The sequence below is a fragment of the Polypterus senegalus genome, chromosome 5, assembly GCF_016835505.1.
Source record: "Polypterus senegalus isolate Bchr_013 chromosome 5, ASM1683550v1, whole genome shotgun sequence".
Classification (NCBI taxonomy): Eukaryota; Metazoa; Chordata; class Cladistia; order Polypteriformes; family Polypteridae; genus Polypterus; species Polypterus senegalus.
The window spans coordinates 81,302,469-81,315,482 of record NC_053158.1 but is presented as its reverse complement, the minus strand read 5'-3'; the positions used below and the strand labels follow the sequence as shown (position 1 = coordinate 81,315,482).

The 13,014-nt window shown below is 39.1% G+C and overlaps 1 protein-coding gene across 2 annotated transcripts in view; it reads left to right on the top strand.

The window, feature by feature from the left end:
* Nucleotides 1–6,556, top strand: part of march11 (membrane-associated ring finger (C3HC4) 11) — a 121,392-nt gene extending 114,836 nt beyond the window's left edge. Inside the window, exons 4-5 of one of the 2 annotated variants that reach the window (XM_039754886.1) lie at nt 2,025–2,217; nt 4,519–6,556. In XM_039754886.1, coding sequence (XP_039610820.1) covers nt 2,025–2,217; nt 4,519–4,844 — 519 coding nt within the window. In that variant the 3' untranslated portion in view covers nt 4,845–6,556. The remainder of the gene's footprint in view (nt 1–2,024; nt 2,218–4,518) is intronic. The other variant, XM_039754885.1, reaches the window with a different exon arrangement.
* The last annotated feature ends 6,458 nt before the right edge of the window (nt 6,557–13,014 follow it).

Below are 13,014 nucleotides of genomic sequence, written 5' to 3'. Positions count from 1 at the left end.
CTTAATTTCCTCTTCTGTATGCCTTAAGCATACAGTTCAACACTTAAATAAAGGTGCTATTTTACGAGTTACTTCACACTCAAAAGGCCCTTAGGTCGGTTGGCACATAGGCATGTGCCCAGGCACAGTCACGTGCACAAGCATAATCACAAGCATGAACACGGTTAAAAACTGTATGCCTCTATACCTTACACAAGGCAAGGCTAGACACTAGAGAACATTGTTTACTCAAAGCTGTGAAAAAGACAGGAAAATATCAATACAATTCTATTCACGGGGGTTATAGGAACCATAGATTATGCATTGTCATCTAGTAAAATATTCATGAATCTTTTAGAACTAGGAAAATATGGCTCTTACATATATAAATTTATACTTGTATTATGTATATAAATTTATACTTGTATTAAATATTACTGCGTGATTTGGACATTGTACACTGTACCAGTACCACAAGGCCATGCACAGAGTGGTATAGTCAACTGAATGTATCACTGTGTGTGTACACTCCCTAACTTCTAGAACATCTACACCAAACAATTTTGTACCAGGGAAATCAAAATGATCAATGATGCCAGCCAGTCATCCTCACAATGGCCTTTGTGGTGGTCAGGTAAATGGTAACTTAACTAAAGACCAGTTCAGAAAGATTAAGGAGTGGATTCTTTCCACAGTCCTTCCACATCTTGAATCAGGAAAGTATTTAGAACTACACAATGTCCTCTTTTAAACTCTCTAACATCCATCCATCCATCCATTATCCAACCCGCTATATATCCTAACTATAGGGTCACGGAGGTCTGCCGGAGCCAATCCCAGCCAATACAGGGCACAAGACAGGAAACAAACACCAGGCATGGCACCAGCCTACCACAGGGTGCACACACACACACCAAGCTCACACTAGGGACAATTTACGATCACCAAAGCACCTAACCTGCATGTCTTTGGACTGTGGGAGGAAACCGGAGCACCCAGAGGAAACCCACGCAGACACGGGAGAACATACAGACTCCACGTAGGGAGGACTTGGGAAGCGAACCCAGGCCTCCTAACTGTGAGGCAGCAGCCCTACACTCACTAACATTAAATTATTATTTGTTTCTTTGTCACATGTTTTTGTAATTCTGTTCCAATGCATAATATTGAATAAATTTATAATTCTATTGTAATGCATACTATTGCATTTATTTAACATAGTGACTTCTTTAATATTTGTAATGTCATTGTGTTGTTGTTTAATGTCCTTTGAAAATGTTTCTTTATTCTTTAATGCACAGTCTTGGGAGTTCAGCAGCTAAGCATTTTACTGCATATTCTACTTAAGTGTACAATTGTATGTGACAAATATAATTTGTTTTGATTTGATATTTACAATATATTGATTACAGCCTGGGATGTGAATGTTTAAGTAGTGTGTTCAGATTATGTTTGCCTAATATTGTGTGTTAATTGAAGACCGCAAAAGATAAGTAATTCCAAACAGTTCACAAAAAATTTGTAGCAGTATAATAAGGCAGCATGGACAAAGGATGGCAAAATTTGCTGTTTGTCAGTGGAGGTAAGCTGTAAGGGATTTTCCGCACAGTTGGTGTGGAATCTACTGGCCAGGATGTGAGTAAGAGGCAGACAAACAACAGTCTGAAGGTTGGCAGAGGTAGCAGAGGCAGCAGAGAGAGCCTCTTGCTGGCTCTGGCACAAGAGGGAGGAGATGAGCTAAAAGCCAGGAGGCAAGGGGCAGTGAGCTGGCCATAACTGCTGGCCTATCAACTGGAGAGTGTGTTGGGGCTGGGGTCCAAATACTCAATAAATGTGGGTTACCATCCTGGCCAAGTCTACAACTAGACTAGCCAAGATTAGACCAGCTGGGAGATCATCCCTGAGATGTGTGAAAATCTGTCTTGTATAACCCGCACAGCTCTGAATTAGATTAATTTATATGTATACTATTATTAAATTGTTGTTTACAATTAAAACAAACTTACAGATGTTTTTACAAAGGCTGTCCTTTCATTTTCTTACAGTGGCAACCCATCACAATTACTTTAGTGGAAAAAGTCCAAATTATTGCTGTCTTCCTGGGATCACTGTTTCTGGTGGCAAGCATTTCCTGGCTCATGTGGTCTGCACTAAGTCCGTTTGCAGTGTGGCAGAGGAGAGACGTCTTGTTTCAGATCTGCTATGGGATGTATGGCTTTATGGACTTAGTATGTATAGGTAAGTTTTCAAGGACTGAAACAGAACATGGGGTCTGTATTCTGAAATATATACATTGTTTTTGTGCATTTCCAGACTGAACAACTATTTTAGAGATCTGGAGCTTTGTGCTCTTTGGAGTTTATTGATAACATTATACAGTATGTGTCAGTTTGGTTTACCTCACTAGCAAGATCTGTAAATATATGGCTAAGGTTATTTTCTCTCTAGCCAAATTCATTATAGCTGCTCCTTGCACAAAATGTCTAAATCGAAGTGTTTTACTGTCCATCATAATTATCTGCAAATCAGAATATCTTTACCTAGCAAATGTTTTCATTATTCATTCATTCTTTCATTCATTCATTCACTCATTTTCCAAACCAGTCAAAAAGTTTTGAAATCACTTAAGCTACATTTAGGATAACGGGGAGAACTGGAGCATTCCTATACAATATTGGACACAAGACAGGCCTCTGGATGAGGCGTCAGTCTCATTCACAGATGCTAACTGTTACTGATGCGCTTCCTGCTCGCCACTTTGCGTCTCTGCTGTTCGCGTTGTGAAGGGGGAGGGGGGGCTGAACAAACGCTAAGAAGAAGCGGACAGGTCAGCTGCTGCTACCGAGCTGCATGTTCTGTATGTCACGCTGTGCGACAATCATTTAAAAGCCTGTACAGCAGCTGTCCTTTTGTCTCACTTCCTTGTCTCATGGGACATTAAAGTGTCTCCGAGAAATTGTTTGTAAGTAGGGTGTGACGTGCAAGTAGTCTCGCAGGACTTCAAAGTGTCTCTCCAAGATGATCATGTCTCGACCCAAGATTATTTTATATAATAGACAACAGACATCTTTAAGATCCAAGAGAACTAATTGTATTGGGATACACGCCATTTATTGGTGGTGGTCCAGTCATGCTGTTAATAATAATATTGCCAGCACATAACCCACTAGTGTCTTATACCCTGTTTGAAATCCTGCACTACCATAGGTTTTCTGTAGCTTCAGTGTATACCAGGCTGCCGTCATACAGTCTATATTATTTTGCATATGAGAACATAACCTCCTCAATATCACTTATTTAAATTCAGAGTTGTGGAGGGGAAAACTGGTCTGGGAAGATATTTGTTTTAATTGTTTAGCTATAGAAGGCACTGCAATTTACAGCTAAATCAATGAAGTGAACTCAAATCCCTGTCCAGTTTGTGTGGATTTTTGTTTTTCCCCAGTTTACTTTCTGATTCCTTTGTGCCCCTTGCAGAGCATACATCATCAAATTAGGGATCACTACTTTTCCTAGTCCCAGGAAAGCACTACTACCTTGCCCCATGTATACCCTGTTTGTTTGTTTCCCTTTTTGTTCTGTGGACGATTTCTCGTGTTGTTCCTGGCTAACCTCTTTTACACTTTCTCTGAGGGTTCCATCTCTGGGCTGGCCATATGATGTTTGATATTGATTTTCACAGAGTATGTCCAGACCATCTCCAGTGTCTCCTCTTGATCTGGTTGCCAACTCGATTTTTCTCCATATTTCATCATTGGTTATTTATCATACCATTGACGTCTGAGGCTCTAAATGGCTTTGATTGTCACTGGGTTTAATTATTGCTGGTTTCATAGTCTGTCAAGTCACTAGGCTTGATTCATTGAAGAGGTAACTTTTTATTATTGGTGGAATCAATGATTTCTTATTAATGATATTTGTTTAGTGAATTGATGACTCTTGTGCAAGAGTGTGAGTGTGTGAGTGAGTGTACCATGATGGAGACCCATTAACCAATAGCGTTCAGCTACACAAAGCCCTGTATGTGAACAATAACAGTATGTAATGATCAGTACAGTATGTGTTAGCCTTATTTTTGATTCCATTTTACTATTCAGATTATTTTAATTGTATCCTGTGAAGCTGCCAGTCTTGATTTGTTGAAGAGGGCATTTTTATTAGGACTAAAACTAAACATTTGCTAGTGAGAAATATTTATTAGGTTGATGATTTAAAATGAATCATTTCTTGGCAGTAAGATTCATAAGGTATAATTAGTCATTTTAAATTGGCTTTGTCTGAGTGAGCATGTCCAGTGATGGCCCCATCCAGAATCTGTTTCTGCTTCATTCCGGACTGGTTTATGGGGTGAAAAAGAAGAACGCAAACGTGCCTAGCCCAACTGACATTGTGTAATACATTTGCATATAAAACATAATACCAGTGTGTTTATTTACTGTTTGTTGTACTTCTAGTAGTTGAAGAGTTAATTATTGATCCTGTTGAACATATGAAAATTTCTTAACTGCTTTACTTTTTAAACATATCGATTTTTTTCAGGCTTAATTATTCATGAAGGGGCTGCAGTTTTCAACGTCTTCAAACGGTGGAGAGCTGTGAATCTCCACTGGGATGTGGAGAACTATGATAAGACTGCCGACGTGGAAGAAAATAGCAGCAATGGGGGCTCTTCAGCCAGCAAATCTTTGTGGTTACCACTAGCCAGTTTCCGCAACAGGGGCTCAATCCACCCATCTCACGTTGGCTCCCATCGATATCACTGTGGCTTTACTCTCCTGCAACTGTGCAACAGGCTAACAAACCAGGAAGACACCAGTGAGGATAACAGTTCAGGAGTGGTGGTAATGAGAGTAACCTCCGTATAAAAGGTGCTGCCATCCAAATGCAGTGACTCGTCATCAGTGCTTCATGTGAATGTATATGCCATTATTAAACTAGTTGATCCATCTAAATGCAGTACAAAGTGAAAGGTTACTGTTGTTCATTCTATGGAAACGGGACAATTTGGGATTGCAATATTTTGAATATTAAAAATTCTTCCTGTTTTCAAAATCTTCAGTTAATCCAAAAATGCTGGTATGGAATAGTAGAGTGACCTGATTGGAAAAGCTTTAAAGTCATTTATTAATCTATTATTGTTGACAAAAACCAACGAGTTAACTTAGTGGAAACAAAGGTGAACAAAAGGTTTTATTCCTGCAAATTCTCTAGTGTCTACCAAACATATTTCTGCAATGCTCAAAGCAATCTGGGACAAATATATTCTTTATGTACAGTCTGTACTGGATAAGTAATGTTAATGCCTATATAATGGGATAGAGTATTATGGTAGAGTGGTTAGTAATGTGAACTCACAGCTTACAGAGACTTGCTTTCATATCCTGGACCAGTGCTTATTGCTACATTTCCTGTAAACTCCACATACTGCAATGCATAAAAATACTATCTGTTTCTAATGAGCTGGAACAATACCTGAAACTAACAGTTACGCAATGGTTAAAGTCGCTTAGATCATTCATCTTTTCCAATTTAATGTTAGTTGGAGTAGATACTCTTTTTGACTAGGTGTGCATGTTCTGTTTTTACACTCAGGTGCAACTGTATGAAAAAGTAGGCTGTTTGCCTTAACAAGCAGATATACCTAATGACTAGGCCACTGAATATATATATATATATATATATATATATATATATATATATATATAAAGGAGAAAATTAAAATTAAACTCTTACTGTACAATTGTTTAGGGACGGAATAATACATTAAACTGGTAGTTTGACAGAGTGGAGCTTGATGTGTACACTTTTAGTTGTGTTTGTGAGGCTCTTGCTGCAGTTGATTTGGGTTATGTTACAGCTTATTACTAGCTGTTTTTGTATTTACATATAAATTATTTATATCATAATGGACAGAGGCTAAAACCATATTGATCTTTATTAAAATCTGAAATACATTAAAACTGGTACCTGACAGTTTTCACTAATATGTGTATTGCACTGATCTGGCAAAAACTGCTTCAATAGTGATTATATTCTTTGATATAAAATCAGTAAACCCTCATATCCCTTGATTTTTTTGCTTAATCTGTGTGACCTTACCCATTGGCAGTGGGAGGTTAAAGTGAATTGGATGCCTGCCCTGTATTGTTCTCATGTAGCTTTAATCTACATAAACATTAATTACCCTTACACTAGAAACTATATACAGTACAATACAAGTAATTCATGTTTTTAGTTCATGTTCAGGAATACTGTTTGGTGCTTTCTGATGGAGATAACCTCTAAAACAGATCTATTTCAAATGGACATTTTTTATTGTTTTGTAAGTATTCAATAAAATGTATGTATTTTTATAATGCAGTGTGGTTTGAAAGTGTGAAGAGTAAATGTTAAAAACAGTTAATAACCATTTTTGCATGGAATATTCAGTACAAATTTTTACCAGAACACCTTAACTTGAAAAATACATTTTACCATTTAAGGAATTATTTGAAATTAGGGCTACATTGTGTCCTGTTTCCATAGAATAATGCATTAAGCACTTTTTGATGGGAGTGGGATAAAAGCTAATACATTTTATATAATGAAATGCTTTTATATTGTCATTGAATTCAAAATAAATTTTTTTGGAAAAAATGATTGGGTTTTGCATTTCAATTTGCATGTTCTTGCTGCGTCTGTGTGGGTTTCCCTACAGGTACTCTAGTTTTCCTGCCACATTCCCACAGATGTGCAGGTTAGATTAACTGCAGATTCCAAATTGACCTTGTGTGACTGTAAATGTGCGCAATTGTGTGAATGAGTAAGTGGTCCACATGATGAACTGAACCTCATCTAGAATGGTTTCCCGCTTGCACACCCAGTGCTGCCAAAATAGGCTTTAGCTCCATGCGACCTTGATTGGATTAAGTGAGTTTAAAAATGTTATGTTTTGAGTCATTTATTTCCAAGATCAAGTTTCACCTTATTGCTTGCCATGCCTCATGGCATGCTAGGTCATTGATCTAACAACCTGAATTGAAAAGGTCCCCAGGAAGTCTTAAGTACTAGAATCACCGTCATTGTGTCCACATTGAATTGTAAAGCTACATCATGTTTGGTGAAGGGCACTGACTCTTGTACTTCTGAAACTTAAGGCCTAAGAGCATTGACACCTTTTGCATTTGCTATGGTTCCTCTCCCACATGTTTTTGAATTCTTGCCCAATCACTTTTAACTGAGCCACATACCCGATATATAAGCAATCTTGCTGGCTGAACAAAAGAATTTCAGTAATCTAACTCCACTTTTCTTCTTGGAGCATCGCATCTACACAGGTTTATGCATCACCATTTCTGACACTATTCTAACCAATATAGGAGTCAGTTTAAGGGCTTGGTATATAGTTTGTACTTTCTGTGTTCAAGCACAGTCTTTGTGCTTTTAAGTCAACAAACAAGACACTTAAGCAATATACCTGACTGAGAAAGGAATAATTAGTTCTGTAGTCTAAAGCAGCTGGTATCATTAAAATCTATTAGAGTACACATTTGTTATGCTATTGCATTGTTAATAGAAACTAAGACTAATATTACCTTTAGCATTGTTTGTTCTACCATCCTCAAACTTTAGACTATGTACTCTTCATCTCAAACACATCACATATAATAGTCATGTGAAAAGGTAAGTAAACCCAATTAAATGTTTTCTTTTTTTAACATGTGAACATACCGACACTTCAGCTTCATTTAAATAGTATCTCAAATTAATGTTGATATAACAAACATTGTGCCAAATTTATTTAAATAAACATAAAAGCAATGTTCACATGTGGGAAAAGTAAGTACATCCCTAAACTTATCACTACTCCAAATAGTTGAAAGTAGAATTCAGTGCACCAAATCAGATGCAAATGATTACAACATAATAAGGGAGGTTCTTGTCTGAACTCGACTTCCTTGAACCTCAGAGATGGTTTGTTCTTGGTTGTTGAAGCGTATATCACCATACCCTAGATTAAAAGAGCTCTTTGAGATGTTTAGAAAGGAAGGTTGCTGTTGCTTAGGAGTCTGGGAATAGATATAAAATGATCTCCAAAAAACTGAAAATTAACAATTGTACTGTCCAGAAGATCAAGCGGAGAAGAGTTCAAGCAATTGCCATATTGTCAAGCTTTAGTGTTCCACTCATTCAAAATAGCCAAAACATTGTGAGGCCTCCAAAATGGCCAGGAAAGCAGATCACCGAGGGTTCTCATGGAGCGCAAACGTGAATATTGGCAGAGTTTCTTTGCAGCCTTTGTCAATTTTTGCAAAGTGTATGACCCAGTTGATTGAGCGGTCCTGTGGGACATCCTGAGGGTTCGCGGGATCCCCTTGAGGTTGCTGGATATCATGGGCGGCCTATACACTGGTACAGTGAGTGTTGTGGAGAGTGGAGGCAGAACGTCTGTGTTTATCCCAGTTGATTCTGGGGTTCATCAGGGGTGTGCTCTTGCTCCTACTCTGTTCAATGCTTGTATGGACTGGGTGTTGGGCAAGGTTGTGGGGTCCAGCGGCTGTGAGGCATTGTTGGTGAAGAAAGATTCATGGATCTTGACTTTGCTGACGATGCTGTGATCTTAATGGAGTCAATGGAGGCTCTGATCGGGGTGCTCAAGAGACTGAGCGAGGAGTCTGAGTGTCTGGGCTTGCGAGTGTTCTGGATAAAAACTAAGATCCTGGCCTTTTTGCGGAGAGTGTGTCGACCTTGTCAAGAGGTTTGCTCACCTTGGCAGTGACATTCATGTCTCTGGTGACTGTTCCTATGAAGTCAGTAGACGGAATGGGAGAGCATGGGGGGTCATGAGGTCGCTGGAAAGAGTGTGGCACTCTCTATGCAAAAGGAGGTCCAAGTCTTTTAGAGTCCTGGTGCTTCCTGTCTTACTATATGGTTGTGAGACATGGACACTATCCAGTGACCTGAGACAAAGACTGGACTCCTTTGGTACTGTGTCTCTCCGGAAAATCCTTGGGTACCGTTGGTTTGACTTTGTGTCGAATGAGCAGTTGCTCGGAGTCCCGAATGAGGCATATTACCTGCATTGTGAGGAAGCGTCAGTTACGGCACTACGGCCATGTGGCGCGTTTCCCCGAGGGTGATCTGGCTCGTAAGATCCTCATTGTTGGGGACCCAAGTGGCTGGACCAGGCCAAGAGGTCGCCCACATAATAACTGGCTGAGGCAGATAAAGGGTCATTTCCGGAGGGTGGGACTGGATCGCATGTCTGCCTGGAGGTTTACAAACCAGGATCTCGAGTTTCTTTCATCGTGTATTGGGTGCGGCAACGCACTGTACCAGTGCATGCTCCCCAACTTGACTTTACTTGACTTGATCAGAGGGGAGACACACAAGGGCAGCCTAACATCCACAAAGACTGACTGGCTTTGGCCTAAACCAGGGACAAAATATGCATTTTAATCAAGTTAAAAAAATATATTCTGATGTCTCAAAAATCAAAAATGATGAACTAGAGAGGGGATAACTGAAAACTTTTGCCTAAATGATGAGAAAAAGAAAACAAAGAATCTTTATAAAAAATTATTTAAAAAATATAATTTTAAAAAGAAAACGGACAGAGCAGAAAGGCATACAAGGATTTTCGTAAAAGAGCAATTCAGTCAAAGAGTGCTAAAGCACAATCTGGATGGAGTGGTCAAAAAACAGCAGCACTTCCAGGTGGGCTATAAGAGGAGCCTGCAGCCACTACTCAGGATGCCAGAGTCAGGAGGAGGTGGACGAAGCTGCCCTGAGAGGAGTGGAGGAGAAGAGTGTGGTGATTTAGGTGCTTTATTTTTGATTGGGACTGTGCTGTGGCTGGAGGGTTCATGGGGAAAACTAGCCCTCAGCTGAAGAAAAATAAAAGTGTGTGTCTTTTTACATGTGCCTCAGTGTGAATCTGTGCCGGGTCGGGCACTATATAGCGCCTTTGCAACAATGGCAAACATGAGTTTTCAGGTCCTCATCAGTGTAAATTAACCCACAATGATGAGGAAGATTTTGTAAACAATGTCTCCTTCGAAATTAACTTCATTGTGAAATGTCTTTCATTTCCCAGTCATTGGATTTTGCTTTTGTAACATGGGAAACCTGAAATAACTTGAGGTAAAAAGATTCATACTGCAAAAATTCCAAGATTTCTATATAAAAAAGACCAATACCTACAAAGATACAGTAGACTGATGGCAAGTTAGAATCTAATTGACGTGTGGCAATAGGTTTCTTGATATTATTGTTGGTACTGTATATAGAACACCGAATCAGAAAAAGTGAGGACATTATGAAAAATGCAATTTAAAAAATGCAGTGATTCTTAACCTTACTTTGGCTTTTATTTCATTGCATACAGTATGAACCCAAGATATTTCATATTTTGCCTCGTCAGCTTCATTTCATCTGTTAATATAAAGTCCTGTTTGGGGTTCTTCCAGAGGGTCTTAAAGTGGAGAAAGACAAACAAATTTTGATTGCATTCACTACACTGTTGGCACGCAGACTTATTCTGATAAACTGGAAGAACCCAAACTCTCCTCTTTTAAGTCAGTGGGAAACCGATGTGTTATATTATTTGAAGTTGGAAAAAATCAAATACTCAGTTAGAGGATCTGTACAGACTTTTTTCAAAACATGGCAGGATCTAATCAGTAATATTTTGAAATGAGTTTATAAAGCACAGAGAATTTGTTGATTTAGGTATTTTTACAAGCCTTAAATTTTATACCGTTTGGCTTGCTCTCTCTCTCAAGGGTGGGGATCGATCTGTTCTTAGCATAATTCTTTTTTTTTGTAAAAACTTGATTGCTATGTATTGATTGTAATAAAATTAATAAATAAATAAAAAAAAAAGTCCTGTGAAAAAGTTTGGGAACCCCTCTCAGTCTGCATAATTGACTCTACTTTCAACAAAAAAGATAACAGTGGTAAGTCTTTCATTTCCTAGGGACATCTGAGTACTGGGGTGTTTTCCGAACAAAGATTTTTAGTGAAGCAGTATTTAGTTGTATGAAATTAAATCAAATGTGAAAAACTGGCTGTGCAAAAATGTGGGTCCCCTTGTAATTTTGCTGATTTGGATGCATGGAACTGCTCAATGCTGATTACTTGCCGACACCAAATTGGGTGGATTAGCTCGTTAAGCCTTGAATTTCATATACAGGTGTGTCCAATCATGACAAAAGGTATTTAAGGTGGTCAATTGCAAGTTGTGCTTCCCTTTGACTCTCCTCTGAAGAGTGACAGCATGGGATCCTCAAAGCAACTCTCAAAAGATTTGAAAAGAAAGATTGTTGAGTATCATGATTTAGGGGAAGGATACAAAAAGCTATCTCAGAGGTTTAAGCTGTCAGTTTCAACTGTAAGGAATGGAATCAGGAAATGGAAGGCCACAGGCACAGTTGCTATTAAGCCCAGGTTTGGCAAGCCAAGAAAAATACAGGAGCGGCATATGCGCAGGATTGTGAGAATGGTTACAGACAACTCACAGATCACCTCCAAAGACCTGCAAGAACATATTGCTGCAGATGGCGTATCTGTACATTGTCCTACAATTCAGCGCAATTTGCACAAAGAACATCTGTATGGGAGGGTGTTTCCTGAAGAGGCATTAGCTCGCTTGGAAATGTGTTCTTTTGAAATTGCGGCATATTAAGTAACTAAACAATATAGTAATATACCATAAAAGGCGATATCCCTCCCATCGTGATTACAGCGGTGCAAGAATTACATGAGAAAAAATATCTTTTAGCTTACATTTACTGACGGTCAACACGGTTACAGGCGGGAGGCAAATGGACAGACTTTTTATCCAGGTGGGAATCTGAATCAACACAGGCTGCCATTTCTTGTCCCCACGCTGGGAGGTTTTTTGAACTTTGTCAACACAGCCTCGAAGGGTCTGGCTGCTGTCTAAACCTTTTATACTGTTCTTCTTCAACTTGCTGGTCCTTTCTGTCTCCAAACAAGGGCTGAACTCCTCCTCCACAAAATACAGAAATATCATAGTGCTTACATGCTGGTTCTCATTCTCCCAATAAGGAAAGAAGATTTTGTGCTGACAGAGGGCAGAAATACCCTATCCTGTGTTTAAGCTGACTATACAAGCCTCCAGTTATCTTTGGCTATCTAATCCAATGCTTGGCTAGCAATTCTAACTGCTGAGCCCCTGTGTGCCAAATTTAACATGCACATGTGAATAAAACTCATAACAGTATTGTCCAGATATAGTGACATAAAGAAAAATGTAGTATAACACAGGGTGATGAGAAAGAAGCCCTTTCTGTACTCACGCCACAAACAGAATCGCTTTTTGTATGCAAATGCTCATTTAGACAAGCCAGATTCATTTTGGAACAATGTGCTTTGGACTGATGAGACAAAAATGGAGTTACAGTATTTGGTCAAAACAAAAAGCGCTTTGCATGGCGGAAGAAGAACACTGCATTCCAAAAAAAACACCTGTTACCTACTGCCAAATTTGGTGGAGGTTCCATCATGCTGTATGGCTAGTTCAGGGACTGGGGCCCTTGTTAAAGTTGAGGGTCAGATGAATTCAACCCAATATCAACAAATTCTTCAGGATAATGTTCAAGCATCAGTCACAAAGTTGAAGTTACGCAGGGGTTGGATATTCCAACAAGACAATGACCCAAAACACAGTTAGAAATGTACAAAGGCATTCGTGCAGAGGGAGAAGTACAGTGTTCTGGAATGGCTGTCACAGTCCCCTGACTTGAATATCATCGAAAACTATGGGATGATTCGAAGCAGGCTGTCCATGCTTTGCAGCTATCAAATTTAACTGAACTGGAGAGATTTGGAATGGAAGAATGGGCAAAAATACCTCCATCCAGAATCCAGACACTCATCAAAGGCTATAGGAGGTGTCTAGAGGCTGTTATATTTGCAAAAGGAGGCTCAACTAAGTATTGATGTAATATCTCTGTTTGGGTGCCCACATTTATGCACCTGTCGAATTTTGTTATGATGCATATTGCATGTTTTCTGTTAATCCAATAAACT